The 22,991-nt window shown below is 44.3% G+C and overlaps 1 protein-coding gene across 1 annotated transcript; it reads left to right on the forward strand.

Moving 5' to 3' along the window:
- The first annotated feature begins 401 nt into the window (after nt 1–401).
- On the forward strand, nt 402–22,185 carry NRPB11 (DNA-directed RNA polymerase, RBP11-like protein). Its single transcript, XM_086793879.1, has 5 exons — nt 402–590; nt 690–779; nt 1,053–1,131; nt 1,206–1,301; nt 21,794–22,185. The coding sequence occupies exons 1-5, from the start codon at nt 538–540 to the stop codon at nt 21,824–21,826; spliced, it is 351 nt and encodes a 116-aa protein (XP_086650005.1). The 5' UTR covers nt 402–537; the 3' UTR covers nt 21,827–22,185.
- The last annotated feature ends 806 nt before the right edge of the window (nt 22,186–22,991 follow it).

Here is a 22,991-nt window from a genome sequence, read left to right on the forward strand (position 1 = left end):
TGGTGTTTGAAAGAAAAGTAGCCAAAAGAGATTTTTATGGCTCTAATTGAGAACCCCTTGGGAAGAAGGCCAACAATGAAGATATGGACCAAAGATGAAGACTTTGAAGAGTAGTCACCCAAGGGTTGCACCTCAGATGCTTTGTTGCTTGTATGCAGCTGGGTTTTCACTTTTCATGGGGAAGTTCTTCTTTCTTTTGTATGGGAAGATGAAATGTGGGACTTAGAATCTGACATGCTAAATAGAAAATGGGACTAAGGGAGGTTGAAAATCTTTTTGTAAAGTCTAGTATCTTTTATAAAGTTGGTATCTTTTATATATTAATAATAAATTATTGTTAAAAATTAATACACTAGGTTAAAAATGTTTTTATAAGGTTATCTCTTTGATTAATTAATGGATTTTCATTTTTGAAGGCCGCAGATTTCATCCCTGCTTATTTAGGGAAAGGCCCAAGGATTTCCAACTTGGTTGTTGGACGTGCCATTTGCTCCACTTCTTTGAAGCAGAGGAGCAGGAAGAGAAGAGGCAGCCACCATGAATGCCCCCGATCGCTATGAGCGCTTTGTGGTGCCCGAGGGCATGAAAAAGTAAAGCTTTACTGTCTTCTCCTTCTTCTTCTTCTCCATCTCTCCCTCTTCTGGTTTTTCCTTACTGCGTTGGCTGCTGTGTTTTTCTCTGCTCCACAGAGTGACCTATGAGCGAGACATGAAGATCATGAACGCTGCCTCTTTCACTGTTCAGAGGGAGGACCACACCATCGGCAACGTCGTACGCATGTAAGTAAATGCTCTTGTTTTCCCTGCGGATTTTTGTCATGCATTGAAATCCTAGAAAACACGGTCCTGCATGCTGAACCAGGGTCTGTCAGACATTTTAACAGGGTTTGTTAGTAGAATACATGGCCTTGTATATTGATTTAGGGTTTTGGCATACATTTTTTGCTACATTCTATGGTTGAACTAGATGTTTGTTTTGTTTTTTTCTTGAGGGCATGACAGTCGTTTTTATTGTATCCAAACCTTAAAGTGCATATTTTATGGTGATCACAGGCAGCTGCATAGGGATCCTAATGTTCTCTTTTCAGGCTACAAGCTGCCTCATCCTCTCCAATATAAAGTTCTTATCAAGGTGATTCTTTACTCACATATGGTCTCATTGCTCCGCCTTGTGCCGCATCTTACAATGCCTTTATTAACGTCCAGGTTCAAACTACAAGCCAGTCTTCTCCAATGCAAGCGTACAATCAAGCCATAAATGATCTTGACAAGGAGCTCGATCACCTTAAGCAGGTTTTTCAGGTGTGCCACCAACCTATGTTGTGATGTCGGTGTATTATTTTTTAAATTAAAGCCATCTCAGACGTGTGGCATGGGTGGTTTGGATACTAGCTTCATCTTATGAAGGTTTTGGAGGGGCATTTTGTATTACATGCATGCAAAAATCTCTCTCCATGTAGTCATCATTTGATCTTTCAAGACTTGAATAACCTTATCATCAAAATCTTCAAGATCCTCATGGTTGCTGTGAAATGAGGGTTCAGCACTCCCTTGGCTACGTGCATGTGTCTTAAGTGATGTTTTACCTATTTAGTCATGCAAGCTTAACATTTGTGCCACACTTGATGAAGGCCATTTAATCGAGGGCCATGTAAGGTGTTAGGCTTTGAGTAGGTTTTGTGAAAGGGTTTGTACAGGTGAACAGTGGACAAAGTTGATTGGCCTCCACTTTTCCCTCAGGTTTGCAGCACAATCCTTGCCCAGCAGGTACAGATTGTCCAAATGTGCATTGATGGCTGCCAAGTCTGCTGCTTGTGGGTGCAAGGCACTATCCATAGGAGTTTGAAGAGGAGTTTCTATGCAGGCGAGCAGATGAGCTTCCATGCTGGCGAGCATAGCTGCTATCACATCTGCACCCATGACGAACAGCTAGGAAATCGGTGATTAGTAAAGAAAACTTAAAAAACGTATTTCCCAGAACTGATCACTTGACCTCTGTGCACTTATGATACGAAGGGGCTTTACCCACACTGGATGACGCAAAAGAAAATTTTGCAGTTACCTAGGTCAACTAACCCCAATCTCTCTCCCCAAACCTGATTTGTGTACTCCTGATTCTAAGGGCTTGATTCTTAATAGGGACACACTTTTTTTTTTTTTTTTTTTGGGTGAAACCACTGTTTATATTAAATAGTAAACTGTACAGTCATAGTCACCCGAAGCGGGTGGAACTATGAGAACGAGCTAAAAAAACTGGGAAAATTCTTCAAATTGCTGGAGAGAAAGCTCGCCAAGATCATAGCAATCTTGAAGAGACCGGAGTAGGGAAGCACAAAAATAGGGGAAGGGATGAACAACATCACCAGAAAAGCTTTGACTTCCACACCTTTTTTAAACTCAATTTCCACTGGGGCAAAGGCTTATCCAAGTGCCATAGCCTGTTCCCATGTTCCACTATCCAAGGCTGAGGAATAAGCAAACGGTAGGCCTTGGAAGCAGTGAGGAGATGGAATGGGAATGAGGCATAACCCGGCTGCCGATGATCAAAATGCCAAGCATGTAATGAATCCTCCTTCTCAAGAGGGGGTACCGGCTGAAATGGAGCCAGAAGTTCAGCTATGGCACACCATATCGGCCTATGATGCATGCCTAGATGCCATTGCCTGGTGGCCCTGGGGAAAGAAAGAATCATGCTCATCAACCACATCTTGTACCATACATATTCCCAAATCCGATAGATGATAAGCCTTTCTTGGGTGATCCAGCGCTAAAAGCCGAGGAAAGGCTCGACTCCAATGAATGCTCTGAGATAGGAGTGAGTTCCTTGTATGTGGAGGTCTACTTGCCCAATGGATGAAACATAAGATGTGTTGCCAAGCTATAATCAAAGAAGTGGCATAAGGGCAACCTGGTATGCGCCCAATAAGATGACCAAAAATGACATCCGAGTGATCCAAAAAACCCAGTGACCATAAGCATCTACTTTCATGTGTGCACACATGGCCGCCAACATCTTTGTCCAGGGTTGCGTTTGACGGACAAAGTCAATAAGCAATGTGGCCTTATGTGCTAGCATGTGATAGTGAATGTCGAGAATGTTCAGGTCCCATGCATTTTTTGGCGAGCACACATAAGCACGTTTGAGTAAATGAAGCCCTTTGCAATCCGATTGTGTTTGCCAGAGACGGGCAATGGCACGAGACATAAATGTATCAATTTGCTTACTAGTCCAGGGTAAGAAAGGAAGGTGAAACTGAATGTACGCCATGATGATCAATTGGACGATTTGCAAGTGGACATGCAAAGGCCAAGTGGATAGCTTCTAGTAATCAATTTTGCACTCAAATCGAGTCAGCACTCATACCATCTCATCTTTCAAAGAAACATCCCAACCAATTGGGTATCACCAACTGACCGGGTGGAACAATCTGACTTGGCCAAAGATTAGAATGCCAAAGATAGTGGCAGATTGATAACAGCTTCGACTTTCAAAAATTGACATGCGACCTAGCTACTAGTCCATAAAGCAAAAGGATATCCATAATTCGTTGCAAATCTGTTGGGGTATTTCTAGGGAAGAAGAAGGAGTCATCAACATAGGCTTGTGCCACAAAGTGAGAACCATCTGGCATCGCAATACCATGCAAGCTGCCCTGTTAGGTAAGCTTGTCAATATATAACAGCAAGGGGGGTGTGGCAATGGGATAAAGCAACACACTAAGTGGGCAGCCCTGACGTACCGATTTACCCAAGGTCCAAGCGGTTGAAAGTTCCCAACTAAAAATGCATTGAACAGTACCCCCCCTTGTATAGCCAATAAATCACATTTCGCATTTTGGGTCCAAAGCCCATCCGATCCATCACCCCAGCTATGAAGTCCCAGTGGACAGTGTCAAATGCCTTAGCAATATCTACTTGCATGATCAGGACATCCTAGTCAGTGTACTTGGCATACTCAATGCCCATGTAGGCATTTGCTATGTTGTCCATAATTTGCCGCTTGGGAACAAAGCCGTATTGTGCCGGGTGCAATCCTGAGTGAAGGTAGCCCTTAATGCAATTAACTATCATATTGGTGACTAATTTATAAACAACTGGCATAAGAGAGATGGGCCTCCGATCACCTAAATTCTCACAGAGTTACTCTTTTGGAAGCAATTTCAGCAAGCCTTCCTTCTAAGAATGAGACAACATGTCGTCACGCCAACATTGATTAATCATGCATAGCAATGGAAGCTTCAATTCCGGCCAAAATGTGTGAAAGAATTCAACCGTCAAACCATCCCACACGGGAGATTTCCATTTGCCCAAACCTCTAAGTGTAGCTATAGTTCTTCCTCCGTAAAGGACTCTTCCAAGCCTTGTACGTCATCAAGTGATAGGATTGGTGTAACCTCATCCAAAAGCATAGTGTGAGCACGCAATGCATCCTGTGCAAGTGGCATAGGACGGACAAACAAATCCCTAAAATGAGAGAAATATTGCCGCAAGCTGTTGCTTGGTAGATACTAGAGGTCCACGTGCCATTAGACAACATAAGACGTGCTATGCCTTGCTTTTGTCTAGATGCATGGAGACCTTTGAAAAAAGACTTGGAAGAGCATCCCTTATCAAGCATTGATTTTTGCCGGGCACGCACTTGCCACTTTGCAATCTTTCGTTTATCATTGTCCTTTATACAAGATTCAGCATCCATGAGTGCGACATTTTCCTCGACAGTTAGTGGTCTTGTATGACTAAGTTCAGTATAAGACTGCACAATCCTTTTGAGAAAATTTGCAAATGAAATGCAGGGTATTATCAGAAGGGTAGGAAAATTGAGAGCTCACAGAAGAGATAAAGAAGGGAACAGTGGGGGAATCTTTTAGATATTTTACAAAAGAAGAGGCAACTGAATGGTCTGTCCAGGATGGAAATGGATCAATATGCAGAATGTTAGATTCACTTAAAAGAGGGAAGATCCTTAAATTTCTAGTGAGAGAGAGAAAGGGGATAGTTGGAGAATATACAACAATAGGAGAAAGCCTGCCAAGTATTTGTGTAACACGCGGAAGCTTTGGGGGTCTTCTTTCAGCCCTAAACACCATCGAGAACATGTTGATGCAAAAACGCAAACAGAAGAGAGAGAGAGAGAGAGAGAGAGAGAGAGAGAGAGAGAGAGAGGGGCTGGAAATTCAGTATATTCATATGGTACAAAAAGATACCTAATCTACAGCCATAGGTTGCCTTCTTGGAAAAGGTGAACATCACCAAAACTACTCCTATACTAGGGACCCAACTCCTAAAGAGTTGAATGGTTACAATGAGGAGCTTTCATGCCTATTTATAGTCTTTTGAATACTTGGCATACTGAAAGCCTGCCAAGTATTTGTGTAACACGCGGAAGCTTTGGGGGTCTTCTTTCAGCCCTAAACACCATCGAGAACATGTTGATGCAAAAACGCAGACAGAAGGGGGAGAGAGAGAGAGAGAGAGAGAGAGAGAGAGAGAGAGAGAGAGGCTGGAAATTCAGTATATTCATATGGTACAAAAAGATACCTAATCTACAGCCATAGGTTGCCTTCTTGGAAAAGGTGAACATCACCAAAACTACTCCTATACTAGGGACCCAACTCCTAAAGAGTTGAATGGTTACAATGAGGAGCTTTCATGCCTATTTATAGTCTTTTGAATACTTGGCATACTGGCCGACTGCTGGTCGGCTAGTCTACAGTGCATTTAATGCTTTTAAACACTGTCCGATTGGGCACGATCCACATAAACTGGAATGCCAGCAGACGCCTTGTCTTGGTGCAGCGGACTCTTCAGCCGATAGATCCCTTCTAGCAGCAGCCGACAGCATCCTATGCCTTCCATGCCCTTGCTCCAAGTCCAAACTGGTTCTCTCCTGCACCTTGTGTTCAAAATCCTAGCTCTAATCTGTTTTTTTGGGCTGCCTCTTTTGGATTAGCTTTGAAAATGTTCATGGCAATGCTTGCACATGACAATTTGTTTAGACTAGAATAGAGACACTTTATATGTACCAGGCACATGACAATTTGTTTAGACTGGCAAAGGAGAGAAGGAATAGAGACACTTTATATGTACCAGGCATTAAGAAGAATCTCATTTTTGTTTTAGCCCTTGCATTATCTGGGTTTAAGGTTCAATTTTCTGACCATTGTTGCTCAGCGTATGACAGAAGAGATTCAGCTTCTCTTATGCTTTCTGGGACATTATGTAGTGCTTTTATTAGCTTGACATGTATGACAGGAGTTCTCATTCTCATGATGCTATGGGTGCATCCACCTCTCATGTGTTGAGTGACATTGAGTTATGGCATGCTCGGTTTGGTCACTTGAATTTTCCATCTCTTGTATGCTTGCAGAAGTAAGGTATGGTGCGTGAGCTCCCGCCTATGTAGGTTCCAGTCAAGCATGTATATGAGGGATGCATTCTTGGAAAGATGCGCAAGAATTCCTTTCCTAAAGATGGTACTATGAGGGCTGTTTGTCCATTACAGCTCATTCATAGTGATCTTTGTGGTCCCATGAGGGCTCCATCTTTTGGAGGACACTTGTACTTCATCACGTTCATTGATGACTACACTCGGTTTTGTTGGGTGTATGGTTTGAAAGTGAAGTCAGGTGCTTTTGCAGCTTTCAAAGACTTCCGTCCCATGGTTGAAAATGCTTGTGGACACAAGCTTGTCACATTGCGTACAGATCGAGAGAGGGGGGGGGGTATTTGTCAAATGAGTTCACATCTTACATGGAGTTACATGGCATTTTCCATTAGTGTACTACCCCCTATACTCCTCAACAGAATGGAGTTGTAGAGAGACATAATCGTACACTTATGGAGATGGCACATTGCATGCACAAGAGCAAGGATCTGCCCAATAAATTTTGGCTTGAGGTGGTTGTGTGCCAATTACGTGTTTAACTGTTGCCCCATTAAAGCCTTGAAATCTATGATTGCCTATGAGGCATGGAATGGTAGGATTCCAGTGGTGACTCATATGAGAGTCTTTGGGTGTTTGGCATAACACAACAAAGACATAAGCTTGATGCAAAGGCAATCAAATGCATTTTCATTGGTTATAGTACTGAGAGTATGGGATATAGACTCTATGTGCCTAATACAAGCAAGATCAGTGTGTCAAGAGATGTTATCTTTGATGAATATGTATCTCAACCACTCCTCTCATGTACAAGACAACCATCTATTGGGCCGAAAGATGTGCTTGATACTTTGTTGCCTTTATTCAATTCAAATGTGGATAATGTAGAGCGAGTTTCGGCTCATTTGCTACCTATGCTTGCTGAAAATTAGCAGCTGAACTTGCCCCAAATTGATCCTGAAATGCCTCAGATTGATCAGGATCCCTTGGGTGATGCATTGGTAGAGGAAGATGCAGATACTAGGAAGTCAAAAGCTGTTTCTAGATGGCTAGTTGAGACTTTGCGTGATAGTTAACAATCCACATTTATGCCAGGTCGTACACGCGCTACTTCTCGCCATGCATCTTCACATTATGTGGATACAGCTCTTGTTGCCACCGCATGTAATGAGGAACCTATTTCTCATGTTGATGCATTGGAGGATAACAATTGGGTGGTAGCCATGCATTCGGAGTTGGACTCCATTGACAAAAATGGTACTTGAGAGTTATGTGACTTGCCTCCTGGCAAGCGTGCTATTGGTGCAAAATGGGTTTTCAAGCTAAAGTGTATGCCTGATGGTTTAGTTGATCGCCACAAGGCTCGCTTGGTCGCCAAAGGGTATGCCCAATGTGAGGGCATTGACTATGAGGAGACTTTTGCTCCCACTTCACGTATGACTACCATACGTACTGAAACCGGCCTCTCGTAGAAACCAAAGTGCGGTAGACTAGCAGTCACCTATCCAATTGTAGTCCAGACAAATAACAAATGAACAGGAGCTAGAATGTTCCAGAACAAAAAGGAAAACGACATCTGTTGGCCCCAAAGCTTGGCGCCCCTTTCGGTATTTCTTTATTCAAATTCAATGGAAAGTTTAACTAAGTACAACAAAGCCAGTCAAGGAAAAAACCTGCATGTCCAATCTGGCAGCCCTCAAGACCTCTTAGCATAGAGGATTCACATACAGATCTGTGTCCCACAAAAGCAACACATTGTGGTCTCCTCTAATCAACCAAGACAATACAACAGGGCAGCCTTGAGCACGCATCTGGCTGTTCCATGTTCATGGCTTCAAACTCAGCCCAAGTACAAATCCACTGTCCAACTCTGTTTCCACTCTTCAAACTGCCATACCCCTCCTCTCACAAAGGGCCAGAAGAAACAACTCTGTAGCATACATAAGCCAGTGGAAAGAAAGAGAGAAAGATATGTTCAGAATTTACCAACTGTTATGCGTAGTTCTGCATCGGATGGATTGACCGTACCAGTTTGTACTTGCAGCAGCCTGTGTCAGTAACTCTGCAGCACACGTGTGCACCTGTCCGTACAGGTTTGTACTTGTAGCACACGTGTGCACTTGTCCGTACTTTTCTCCCTGCAGCCGCCTGACTGATGCACCACACTGAACTGCTGGACTATACCCGCCTGTACCTGTCCGTACAGAACTTTACCTGCAGAGCTGCCTGACTGATGCGTTGCCTGCTTAGCTGGACAGATGTACCCGCCTGTACCTGCTAGACATGACTGTCCGTACAGTTTCCGCCTGTACCTGTATGCGTCAGTGGACCTGTAGCCGCCTGCGTTAGAAAGTCTGCAGCAGCCGCACCAGCCTGTACCAGTCTGTGTCAGATGACCTGTAGCAGCAACAGGACTGATCTGTTCGTACAGTACCCACATGCAGCACATGTACCATATAGTTCTCCTTCCGGCATCCTGCTCCAGCTTCCTCTCCACGTAGCTAGACCATACGTGTTCTCTCTACACAGCCAGCCGACTAGTCTCCTTTTTTCCAAAAAGCAAGAGAGAGAAGGTGGAGAGGGAGGCGTGTACTCTAAAAGTAGAGTAGTCCCCTCCAATATTATCCTAGTGGCCCCTTTTAAAATCTATCAAACTTTCTAAGGGCCTAACCTTAGAAAGTTAAAAACCTTGGTCCCCATTGATACTTGGGGCTGTCCACACATATTTCTTTTGTCCGGACTCCTAAGTATACATCTTGCTCACCAACCACCATGTTGATACTTATGCTGTTCCACTTTCACAGGGTCATGACATACCCCCCTCTTGAAAAATGGCAAGCGTCCTCGATTGCAATCTGGTGATACAACAAAATATCCAAAGTGAAATGTACAATATGGCAAGATCAGCGTCCTAATCTCTCTAAGCCATGCATATGTAGCAACATTCACTGCAAACTAATGGTGTAGTAATAGTCCAAGTTGTATACCACTGTGAACCATACACAACCATAACATCCAATGTGACTAGTACACATATATCATAGAAGTCCCATAAACAGATGTACTGTCAGCCATCAGTACCTTCGGGTGAGACAAAAGCTACACCAAGCGACCTCTAGATGTCATATGAGTCTGTCCATATCAAGGGAGTGGAGGTGCTACCCCCCTCTTGAGCATCAGGCAGTGTTCCAGACTCATGCTCTGCTGAACCTGAATGAGCCGTAACAAGAGTCGGCTCCAACTCAAAGGCATCGAGATAAAGCTGCAAAACCTGAGGTGAATCTGTTAAGTCACCTTCCTCCATCCACTTCGCATCCATCGGTGAATAGTTCTTGAACTTCACAAGATAGTGACGGGAAACTTTACCTCGTACCTTTCTTTCCTTATGTGCCAGTATCTGCTCTGGAATAAGAACCTCATCAAGTTCCTCAACTTCCGGCTGAGCCTCATCTGATACATCCTCAGGCGCATCCCCATGGAAAGGTCTAAGTAGACTCACATGAAATGCATTGTGAATCCTCCAGTGATCTGGTAGCTTCAAGCGATAGGCCACCTCACCAATCTTTTCCAATACCTGAAAAGGTCCATAATAGCGCATGCTCAACTTAGGGAATAAGCGCTCTTTACCCTTCATTTTCTTGAGCCTAGCTTTTTCAAATCGCAAAATAACCCAATCACCCAATGCAAACTCTAATGCACGTCTGTGACGGTCTGCTGCTTTCTTTTGCTTTTGCTGAGTTTTCTGGAGTGCCAACTTAACTCGCCGATAAGCTTCATGCATGTTCTCCACATACTGATCAACCTCAAAGATCTTATCCTTTGTGTGCAAAATAGGTGGTACCTTCTTCCCTCCTCCCACAATCTCAAAAGGCGCCTTGCCCGTCGAGGTATGGACGGTGTTGTTATAAGCAAACTCCACCAAAGGAAGATACTTTTCCCATTGTTGCTTGTGCTCTGACACATAACACTTATGAAGATCTAACACTGTAGAATTAGCCTCTTCCGATTGACCATCTATTTGTGGATGAAACGAAGATGAAAACTTGAGAGTTGTACCCATGTTGTCAAACAATCCTCTCCAGAATAAACTCGTCATCCGTGGATCACGGTCATTGATGATAGACGAAGGCAAGCCATGATACTTGAAGATGTTCGCCATGAACAACTTCACCATATGATCAACTTTGATCGTCTTACGCACGGGAATGAAATGAGCTTGCTTACTGAACCTGCATATGATAGTCCAGGCTAAAAGAACCCTGGTGTCTTTTGACGGTCAAACTTCATTTTCTGACATACGATGCATTGCCTAACAAAAGCATCAACATCTCTTCTCAAGGTCGGCCAATAAAAGAAAGTCTCAACTGCTTTTACCGTGGCGTCAATACCTCTATGACCTGCATACGGTGGAGCATGACTTTCAATCATAACCTTGAGTCGTAATTGCCTGGTAACACTCAATCTACCATGCATCAACAAAAAACCATCCCTGAGTGTATAATGATCATGCCGCTGACCCTCAGACATCTGATCATAGAGCCTTCCAAAATCCTCATCATGGACATACTGCTCTTTCATCTCATCAAGCTCATGATGATAAGCAAGTGAAACTGCTGAGACCTGTGGCTTGCGTGACAAAGCATCTGCCACAACATTCTTTTGGCCTTCCACATGCACAATCTGGAAGTGGAACATAGACAAAAAGTTGGCCCATCGCATATGCTTCTCAGAAAGTTTAGTTTGCGTGAGGAAATAACGCAAGGTCTGATGATCTGTCTGCACAGTGAAATCAGCCCCAAGCAAATAGTGTTTCCATGTAGAAAGAGCATGAAGTACGTTAATCGACCCCAGTCGTTGATGAAGTTAAGTGTTTTGACTATGGCAACACTTCTTCTATGCATATGCATGTGAATGGGGAGGGAGAAACACCATCATACACGTGATGAGGAGGTGGTACGAGTCTATTCTTTTAGTACTATAAGCATAAGGGAGGTAAGCATAAGGAAACATGTCATTTCCCCATTTAGATCAGCACTTTCATTAATGAAAATGGAGGACAATGAACTGTAAGATAGTTGTATACTTACATAGTATGTGGCACGTAGCATGTATGTAGGATGTGATAACACAGTTAACACGATGAACACTCGCTTCAAAATCATTTTTGAAGCATTCGCCTTACTTATCAATATAAGTTGCCATTTGGAAAGTCCTTTGTCTAAACTCGTGCATATACTTTCCCTTCTTAGCCAAATCTAAAATTTCTCTCTCTTTGGTAAGCACTTGAATAAATCAATATCATGTACAATCGATGTTGAAGTCATTAAACACTTCTTCCAATATGATCAAGTCACTAAAAACTCCTTCCTTTTATGACCATTAATCCACTATGCTTGAGAAGGGCGGAGAAAAATGGGAAAAGATGAGAAAAGAGGGAAAACTCTTATGTCCCCATTCTCATGTCCATCTCCCTACCCATCCAAGAAAAGGGGGGTAGTTTGTAAGTGCCTTAAGTTAGAAGAAAAAAACTGGAGTTGTGTGAGCCAAGGTGAGGTTAAACTAGGCCAGTGATCTCGTCCATGCGAAGATCATTGTGGCTAAAGGCTTTTGCAAGAGCGTATTATTGTAAGGTACCTGGGAAGCTCAATGCTTTGATTATTGTGCAAATTGTGGTAAAGTAGAGCAATGAGATTATGGTTAGACGAGTTGAGGACTTCGTCAAAGATCTTGTTAATAGCTAGGCCTACATTGTAGAGGTTGGAGAGGAGGCCAAAGGAGGGGGGAATGGGGCTACCTCTTTCTCATAAACTTGCAAATGCTTCTCGGCATTTTGCAATATACGACTCTCATAGGCTATCACACGTCCTTCCTGCATGAGAATTGCCCCAATGCTGTTTCCACATGCATCACACTTGACAACAAAAGCCTCTCGGAAATCTGGTAATACCAATACGGGATCGGAAGTAAGCTTTTCTTTAAGCTTTTTAAAGGCTGTAATTTCCTGATCAGCCCATCTAAACGGAGTTGCCTTCTTTGTTAAGGCATGAAGGGGCGAAGCAATCTCAGCAAAATACCGTATGTACCGCCTGTAATAGGAACACAATCCCAAAAAACTGCGTACATCATGCACGGTCTTCAAATCTGGTCAATTGAGAATTGCTTCCACTTTCGAAGGATCCATACGGACTCCATGCTTAGACACAATATGCCCCAAGAAGTGTATCTCTTCCAAGAAGAACTCACTCTTCTTGCCATTAATGACCAGTCTATGCTTCCGGAGTTCTTCAAACACAATGGCCAAATGCTTCCTATGCTCCTCCTCTGTGTGTGAATGCACAATCATATCATCAAAGAATGTGTCCACAAACGCTCTCTGAGGTCGGAAAATCCTGTCCATCATCGTGTTAAATGTGGCAGGAGCATTTGTCAAACCAAAGGGCATAACTAAAAACTCATATAGCCCAAAAGTGGTCCGAAATGCTGTCTTGTGCACATCCTCAGGTCTAATGCGTATCTGATGATACCCGCTTTTCAAGTCTATCCGACTAAAGACTGTTGAGCCCTGTAAGCGGTCCAATATGTCATCGATCCTCGGAATAGGGAATCGATTCTTGATGGTATTCTTGTTTACCGCCCTGTAATCAATACACATGTGCCAAGAACCATCTTTCTTTTGCACTAAGAGTACAGGTGAGCAAAAGGGTGATGAGCTAGGCTAGATCACCCTTTATTCAACAACTCCTGTACCTGACTCATAATTTCTTCTTGTTGGGTTGCACTAACGCGGTACGGCGGTCTATTTGGTGGAGTACTCCCTGGAATTAGATCAATAGTACGATCTTCTGGCCTTTCCGGAGGAAGTTCTCCTCTGGCAATGACTCGGAAAAACAATCTTGGAACTCATGTAAGAAATCAATCCTGTCTTTATCTAACATAGACAAATTAGATTTAGACTCATCATCTTTTGCATCCTTTACAAAAATCAAGTACGTGGAAAGATGCTTTTTCATTATTGATGAAATTGCCGAAGCTGATACAATAGGAACAGATTCCCCTTTAAGCTTTACATCCAAAATATGCTCTTTCCCTCTATGAGTCAAAGTAATCTTCCTGTTGTATGTATCCACCACCGCATGTACTCTATGGCACCATGGCATACCCAACAAAACATCACATCCATCAAGTGGCATGATGAAGAACTCCTCACTGTCCACATAACCGTGCATATGAAGCCTGAGCTTCCCAATAATAGAAGTAACGGGTTCTGCATACCCAGGACAAGCCATATTAGCCTCATACAAAGGCTCCATCTCCTTTGCGCGGATCCCAATCGGCCAGCCAAATCCGGTGAAATAAAGTTGGCTCTAGCACCTGTGTCAAAGAAAATCAAGGCATTTTGATCTCTCACTTTGCCCCATGCCCTGCACAACTCAGTCTCTTCACCACCTGGTTGTTCCCCAACAAGATCAGGAACTAACCTTGCAGAAGGTTTTGGTTTCTTAGACTTGGGCTCCCCTTTAGTGTCAGAGTCCTTTTAGGACTTACGCTTGGGACAGTTAAAAGACACATGTTCCTCCTCTGTACAGTAAAAACATTTCCGAGCATCCATCAAAGCCTGTCTCTCCTCAGGAGTTCTCTTGTGCATTGGTAACTTCTTATACTGCTTCTCTGTAGACCCTTTTGCATCACGCGAAGCTTGCCCTGACTTTTCAGATTTCTTGCTTGAGCTTTTACTTTCTTTAAATCCAGATGAGACCCCAGTGAGTAACGCATTTGCTGTCATAGCATTCTCTATCATCTGCGACATGTTTGTTACTCGAGTCTTTATGCAATAGTCACACACTTCCTTGGGCAGCCCACAACAATACTTCTCCACCTGCTCAGACAAAGGCACTGCACGATAGGAAGTAACTGGGAGTAAAGCTTCCCAAAGCTTCTTATTATAATCCTCAAGATTTTCACACTTTGATGCATCCAACTTGTGCCATGCTGTCATTACATCCACCTCAAAAGTAGATGTGAGCCATACGGAAGAGAGCACCTGTTTAAACTGTATCCAATTAGATGGTGCTATGCCCTGTAAAAGAAGAGTGGACCACCACTGCAATGCATTGCCCTTGAGAAAAGTCGCAGCTTTTCTCACCTTAGAGGATTCCGTGTAATTTCCACCAGAAAAAGCAACATCAAACTGCTGTAAAAAGGTAAGTGCCTTTAGCTTATCTTTGGCCCCACTGAACGTGTTAAATTTCAGTGCAGCTCCCCCTTCCTTATAATCCTTTGCCTTACCCCCGGCATTCATGCCCATCATAGGGTCAATATTGCCAGTTTCCACACCTGGCATTCCATACATTCCGGCCATGTTTCCAAACATACCACTATGCATACTGGGCTGCATGCCCCCATACATGTTTCCTTGCATTCTGGGCTGCATGCCCCCAAACATGTTTCCTTGCATTTCGGACTGCATACCACCATACATATTCCCTTGCATACTAGGCTGAAAACTAGCTCCAAAATTCCCTGGCATACCCATGCCTCCCTGAGGATAACCCCCAGTCATGGATTGGAGCACAGAGCCACCACCAAAATAGCCTGGACGCATAGATTGTTGTGGAATAGATGGTTGTCCGAAAAAGGAACTCTGTGAGTTTGCACCAAAAGTGTTTTGCATGTTCGGAAACTGTCCAAAAGAAGGATCTTGTGGGAAGGCACCACTATTGCCCTGAGGTGGGTTCTTAGAACACACTTTCTTCTTCTTCTTTTCAGGCTCAGAACGGGATCTCATAAATTCAGCAAACTTCTCACTTTGAGTGAGCTGCATAAACACATCCATTACCCCTGCCAAACGATTTTTAAACTGAGCATCATCTTCCTCTTTACTAGGCATGTCTTCTGGTTGTGTTACATCCTCATATTGTGCATCTTTTGCAGCCTGTTCTCCTGCAAGAATATCCTCAGATTCATTTCTCTCAAGAGAGGCCTCTTGCTCTTCCTCTTCATCATAAAAATATTCATCTTCTGTGTCTGACATGCTGCTGAATTTTTCAGCAATGACTTTCCTCGAGACAACCACGAGCTCACCCCCTTAAGAAAGTTGATGATGGGTCCTGGCAACGGAACCTTGAAACCGGCCTCTTGCAGAAACCAAAGTGCGGTAGACTAGCAGTCACCTATCCAATTGTAGTCCAGACAAATAACAAATGAACAGGAGCTAGAATGCTCCAGAACAAAAAGGAAAACGACACCTGTTGGCCCCAAAGCTTGGCGCCCCTTTCGGTATTTCTTTATTCAAATTCAGTGGAAAGTTTAACTGAGTACAACAAAGCCAGTCAAGGAAAGTAAACCTGCATGTCCAATCTGGCAGCCCTCAAGACCTCTTAGCATAGAGGATTCACATACAGATCTGTGTCCCACAAAAGCAACACACTGTGGTCTCCTCTAATCAACCAAGACAATACAACAGGGCAGCCTTGAGCACGCATCTGGTCGTTCCATGTTCATGGCTTCAAACTCAGCCCAAGTACAAATCCACTGTCCAACTCTGATTCCACCCTTCAAACTGCCATACCCCTCCTCTCACAAAGGGCCAGAAGAAACAACTCTGTAGCAGACATAAGCCAGTGGAAAGAAAGAGAGAAAGATATGTTCAGAATTTACCAACTGTTATGCGCAGTTCTGCATCGGATGGATTGACCGTACCAGTCTGTACTTGCAGCAGCTTGTGTCAGCAACTCTGCAGCACACGTGTGCACCTGTCCGTACAGGTTTGTACTTGCAGCACACGTGTGTACCTGTTTGTGCTTTTCTCCCTGCAGCCGCCTGATTGATGCACCGCCTGAACGGTTGGACTGAACCGGACTGTATCCGCCTGTACTTGTCGTATGTACAGAACTGTACCTGCAGCCGCTTGACTGATGCGCTGCCTGCTCAGCTGGACAGATGTACCCACCTGTACCTGCTGGATAGGACTGTCCGTATAGTTTCCGCCTGTACCTGTATGCGTCAGTGGACCTGCAGCCGCCTGTGTTAGAAAGTCTGCAGCAGCCGTACTAGCCTGTACCAGTCTGCGTCAGATGACCTGCAGCAACAGGATTGATCTGTCCGTACAGTACCCGCCTGCAGCACTTGTACCGTGTGGTTCTCCTTCCGGCGTCCTGCTCCAGCTTCCTCTCCACGCAGCCAGACCATACGTGTTCTCTCTACACAGCCAGCCGACTAGTCTCCTTTAGCAAGAGAGAGAAGGTGGAGAGGGAGGCGTGTACTCTAAAAGTAGAGTAGCCCCCTCCAATATTATCCTAGTGGCCCCTTTCAAAGTCTATCAAACTTTCTAAGGGCCTAACCTTAGAAAGTTAAAAACCTTGGTCCCCATTGATACTTGGGGCTGTCCACACATATTTCTTTTGTCCGGACTCCCAAGTATGCATCTTGCTCACCAACCACCATGCTGACACTTATGCTGTTCCACTTTCACAGGGTCATGACACGTACTGCAGTGGCTGCACACAAGACATGGCATGTACAGCAGTTGGATGTCAAAACTGCCTTCTTGAATGGCGATTTGCAGGAGGAAGTTTATGTATCTCAACCTTGGCTTTGTTCAAAAAGGTGCAGAAAGAAAAGTATGCCGTTTACATAAAGCACTATATGGTCTTAAACAGGGTCCTCGTGCTTGGTACCACAAGATACATGCATACTTGACTGCCAAAGGGTTTCAGAATAGTTCAGCTGAGAGTACACTTTATGTTCGCCACATTGGGAACAATGTTCTCATCCTTATTCTTTATGTGGATGACATGCTCGTCACTGGCCTTGAAGAGGGTGATATTTCAGCTTTTAAGGCTGATTTGCAGCATGCATTTGATGTCAGAGACATGGGGCATTTACATTACTATTTTGCATACAGTTTATACCTTTTGAGGGGTATCATGTTATCTTAGTGTAGATACGTTGAGTAGCTCCTTGAGCGTTTTCACATGACAGATTGTAAACCTGTTTCTACTCCTATGGAACTAGGTCTAAAACTGTCACTTGAACATGCTGGTGAGCCTTTTGATGTTGCCACCTATCAACAGGTTGTGGGATGCCTTATCTATTTATGCTCTACTCGTTTTGACATACAGTATGCTGTTTCTCAGTTGAGCAGATTCAGGCATTGTCTTCTGAGCACTATGCATTGGCAAGTGTGTAAGCGTATCTTTTGCTATCTTAAAGGCACCACAAACTTTGCTTGTTCTATGGCAATTCTTCTACATTATGCTTGCTTGCATTTACAGACAGTGATTGGGTAGGTTGCTATGACACCCGAGTGTCAACCAATGGTAACTGTTTTCTTCTTGGTGACTCATGCATCTCATGGCTCAGTAAGAAGCAGCCTATAGTGGCCCCTTCTAGCTGTGAAGCTGAATACAGGGCAGCCTTTATAGCTACTGTGGAATGTGTTTAGCTACGACGCCTATTAGCCGATCTTGGTGTTGGACAGCAGTCTCCTACCACCATTTACACTGATAGTCATAGTGCTTTGGCAATTGCACGAAACCTAGTTTTTCATGTCCGCACAAAGCATATTGAGGTTCACAATCATTATGTCAGGGAAAGGCTCCATGCAAGAGAGATTGTCTTGGCTTATGTGCCTACACATGCCAAAGCAGATGGGTTTTTAAAGCCTCTTTCGAGGCAAAAGTTTGAAGCTTTCCGCAAAGGTTTGAGCTTACAGCCTCTACTATGGTAGTCTGCTACACCTTGTCTCAGTTCACACCATTCACTTGAGGGGGGTTTGTTGGTCGTGTCCACCCGGCCACTCCCGGCTAGTTCAGGTGTGAACCGAGCTTACTCACGGGCACTTTTTCCTTGTGAGTGGACATAGGTTTTTTCCCGTGTGAACACATTTATGTGTGTTGGGCACCTTGTCCTAGGCTTTTATGTACTCCTTGTACTTCGTACATTATTATCATTATTGAGTACTTCTTCCAGCACTCCAGCACTCATGTTTTTGGTTCAAGCTGTGTGTGTGTGTGTGTGTGTGTGTGTGTGTGTGTGTGTGTGTGTGTGTGTGCAGGCAAGCTTCTCCCATATCCAACAACCCTGTAGTAGCCACGCCCTAGAGGATGAATGTCTGTGATCTTTGCAAGCCCACCAAGGAGGCTAGCTTGAAGACGATCCTTGAGTTGTTTGCCGCAAGGCGGCACCGACAATCTTGCATACTAGAGTGGAGGCCTCTAAGGATGCAATAGTCGTAGTGAGGAGCTGAAGGTCCACTTCAGAGAAAGATAAGCACGTTACGGCTGCCTCGGTGGGGGAAGACGGAGCGGCTGCCATGGAGTCCTCTTGTGGGGGAAGGCCAGAAGAGGCCGAGCCTGGCCGAATGAAAACTGCCCAAGAACTAAAGACTTGCGAGATGAAGATGGAGGGGAGGAAGACGGGGTAAGCGGTGAGACTACGGAGGAGGAAAAGTGGGGGAGGGGGGGCGGCTACGGGGAGAGAGGAGATAGGCACGGGCAGGGGGCGGAAGGAAGGGGGGGGTTGGCTATAGGGAGAGAAAGGAGATGGGCATGGGCAGGGGGTGTCACGTGCACACCAGTCAGGTGTACAGTGACATGGCATCATTTTATGGCATCATTCTAGCATCATTTAACATCATAGACATCATCAGGTATTTTACTGGCATTTATGCAATTTAATAGGCATTTTCCAGGCATTTATGGGGCAGCCAACAGCCATTTGTGGACATGGCATCTGGCCGACTGCATTAGTGCTGGCCGACCAGCAGCATGTTGGCATATATATATATAGGCGCCTCTCCATTCAGTTATTTAGGATCATCCTCAGCAGCATAATCAGCAAACGCAGCCTCCTCTGGATCATCATGCGTTTCAGCATATCATCATCAGCAGCATTCAGTTAACGCATCATCATCATCATAATCAGCAAACGCATCTCCATCAGCATCATCTGCAGCAAACGCAGCAACATTCAGCTCAGTTCAGCCATCAGGTCTGCGTTTCATCATCCCATCAGCATTCAGCATCTGTTCCAAAGCCTCCCTTCAGCGTTTCCTTCCCAGGAGACAAGGGAAAGAGTGGACAGCAGTGCATCCCGCATTTTCAGCATATATTCAGCATATTCAGCAGTACAGATCCATTTGGATCATCATTGTAACCGCATTCATTCATCTAATATACCTGCATTGCATTGACACCAATTTGTCTATCTCTTAAACATCATTAAGTGCAGTTTAGTTAGACTAAGGTTGTGATTACTACGGTCTTAACCTCTCACATGTCACATTGGTATCAGAGCGTTACAGGGTAACCAGCCTTAGAGCATGTTCATTCCAACAGTCATTCAGTCAGTCATCATTTTTATCGCTTCCGCACAGTTAAACCCAGTTCTCAAAATTTTGCAAGCCACCCTTAGGGATTTTCCCTTAGGTCTGCATCAGTAACCCACCCATCTGCATTCTTGCACAGCATATAGGGTTGCAAATGGCTTGCATAGCAGTCATCTTAGCAGTCAGTCTTGCATACATGTTGCCCATGAACTCTCAGGGAAGAAGGACATCCATCATCAACGGAGGACAAGTTTTGGCTTCAACTGGCAGCAGCAAGGGGTTTCTCTTCCACAGCAGACGGAAGTTTACTCCAACATCGCCTCAGGAGGTTCAGAGCTTCAGGTACGACGGACATGGTAGGTGAAAGGTTTCCACAGGCAGGTCAGGGGTGACACAGGTATTTGCCATTCAGTTCCCGCAGTACATGGAGTCTTGGCTCAAAGGATTTCACTCCTGCAGACGGCCTCAGTCCCAGCAGAAGACAGAAGGGGGAGTGGTTCGGAGGAGAAGGATCGCAGAAGAGTTGAAGGTTGCCAGGTTTATCACCCAGCAACAGTTTAGTAGCGGGGAATGTCACGTGCACACCAGTCAGGTGTACAGTGACATGGCATCATTTTATGGCATCATTCTAGCATCATTTATCATCATAGACATCATCAGGTATTTTACTGGCATTTATGCAATTTAATAGGCATTTTCCAGGCATTTATGGGGCAGCCGACAGCCATTTGTGGACATGGCATCTGGCCATCAGGTCTGCGTTTCATCATCCCATCAGCATTCAGCATCTGTTCCAAAGCCTCCCTTCAGCGTTTCCTTCCCAGGAGACAAGGGAAAGAGTGGACAGCAGTTCATCCCGCATTTTCAGCATATATTCAGCATATTCAGCAGTACAGATCCATTTGGATCATCATTGTAACTGCATTCATTCATCTAATATAGCTGCATTGCATTGACACCAATTTGTCTATCTCTTAAACATCATTAAGTGCAGTTTAGTTAGACTAAGGTTGTGATTACTACGGTCTTAACCTCTCACATGTCACAGGGGGAGGGCGCAGGTGGAGCAAACAGCTTTTGGGGGGGGGTGGAAAAGGGGGCTGCAGGTGGACAGTGGGGAAAGGAGCGCAGGAGGGGGCTGGGCAATGAGGAAGGGGGGGGGGTGCAGGCAATGCAGATCGACGGGGGGGAGGCGCTCGCAGATCCAAGCTCGACTTCACTTTTGACGAATTTTATGCTCTCTTTTGGAAGAAAAAGCAATGGGTTTTTACTTCTGGGAGAGGGCATGGGCACTCTCCTCCCCTCACGTGTCGTGCTCACGTTCCGGGTGGTAGGAGGGAATAAAAGAAAACTTTAAAAGATCAGCCATTGAAGGCCATATGACACTCATTGTGCAGACAGCGTTTGGACTGCTATTTAAAGAGGCTGTAAGAAAAGGTGCAGGTGGCTGTTGTTGCAGGTGTTGAGATTGTGACACCCCTCTCGCCAGGTATGATCGAGATGAGAAGACTTGGGCTTGTTAGGTGATCCCGTGCAGAAGGTGAGCAACCTGTGTTAGGGGTGCGTGGGTCAGATGTGTGGGAGAAAGCCAGGACGGGTGAACAATCTGGGCAGGGTAAGTGGTGCCCCCTTTGGACAGGAGAACAGCAGACTATCCTGCTGATCAGTAGTATTAAGTGGCCTATTCAAGGGGCTTCACTTGTGCTAGCCAGCTGTTGAGAATCTGAAGCTGCAATGATACTTGATAGTACCTTTCTAATCTTGGTACTCAAATTATGTGAAACCTAACACCTGACTTCTCTCTATTTAATTATTGTCAATCTCCTTGGTTTGCTCTTACCAATGAGCCAGTGGACCCTAGAAGAAAAGCCAAAATCTGTTTCCCCTCATGCATTATGTGTGTAACCAATGACCATCCTCTACGTTTGCATTTCCATAAGCAAGCCCTTTGGTATCTTCAGTTGAGTGTCCATGTGTTCTCGGGCGTCGTTAACCCCCTCTTTTCATAGGTTTTGGTGATCCATCGATTGTAATTGTATCTTTGTCTGGGGTCTGACACTCTGCATGGGCGTCTTGTTGTTGCAGGCAGAGATGGCTCAAAAGCAAGATTTCTATTAGACCTTAACAGCAGAAATGTATATAGTTCGTGACAAGCATGTCCGTAGTTACTTTGCGGCTGAAAAAGATGGGTGGGGTTATTTAACGGTCTACAAAAAAATGGAAAATGGTGAATTTAAAAGTGGATTTCCAGTCAACGCAATGCAAAGGATGATTCAATATTATATGGTCTTTTGAATTATCGTAAGCATGTAATCCTTATTTGCCCATCTTAAATGATTTGGCAAGTTGAATTTTCTTATCTAGGTAAGTTAGGAAGTGCTGTGTAGACTCTTTTAGGTGGGCCAACTTCCAAGCTTCACTGTGATGTTGTGCATTGACTTTTCGTACTTAATATATGACATCAGCCTATTCACGGTTTTGGAGGTCAATCTTGAGATTCTTCTATATGCCTCTTTGCTAGAAATGAAATACATAATTTCTTTCTGCTATGCCTCACCGTCATGTTGGGGAAATTAATGCTTCATTAGTAGCATGTAAGTCATTTGATGCACATATGTGGTAAGAAAGAAAACCTGATGTAAGTTTTACCAATGGTCAAGTGAAGGTGCTTCAAGCGTAACAAAGAAATTACCATAGCCGTCCATCATATCACAACAAGCTACGATCAAAACATCTCATTTAATCTTATTTTCTATTATATTCAGAGAAAGAAATGGGGAGTGAAGCATACATCTAAAACTATGTGGAGGAGAGGGAGGGGATGTAGCAATTCGTGACACGTGCCATTTCTATTAGTAAATGCAGTGTGGTGAGGTCAGTAAAAACATGCGTAAGCTAAAACTGCTATAAAAGAACAAGGTGGGTCAGCATACAGGAGAAAGTCGGGTTTGGACATGTTGAGTAGGTGGCATTGGGTAGCATAGTGTAGAGAAGAGGTGGGACATGTTGAGTAGGTGGCATTGGGTAGCATAGTGTAGACGAGAGGTGGGAAGAAGGTCAATCTGGTAAGTCGAGGATCAAGCTTCTGTAGAAGTTTTTTTTTGATGGTACGTGTTGCTAGGATTAAAGGGGTTGACATGGTGCAGGCAAAGTTTAGGTATTGCTGTGTGCATGGCATTGGCTAGCATAGTGTAGACAAAAGGAGGGAAGAAGGGCAATCTGGTAAGTCCAGGATCAAGTTTCTGTAGAAGCCTTTTTTTGATGGTATGTGTTGCTAGGAGTG

The sequence above is a fragment of the Cibotium barometz genome, chromosome 60 (assembly GCF_041138505.1).
Source record: "Cibotium barometz isolate CiBa-2024 chromosome 60, ASM4113850v1, whole genome shotgun sequence".
Classification (NCBI taxonomy): Eukaryota; Viridiplantae; Streptophyta; class Polypodiopsida; order Cyatheales; family Cibotiaceae; genus Cibotium; species Cibotium barometz.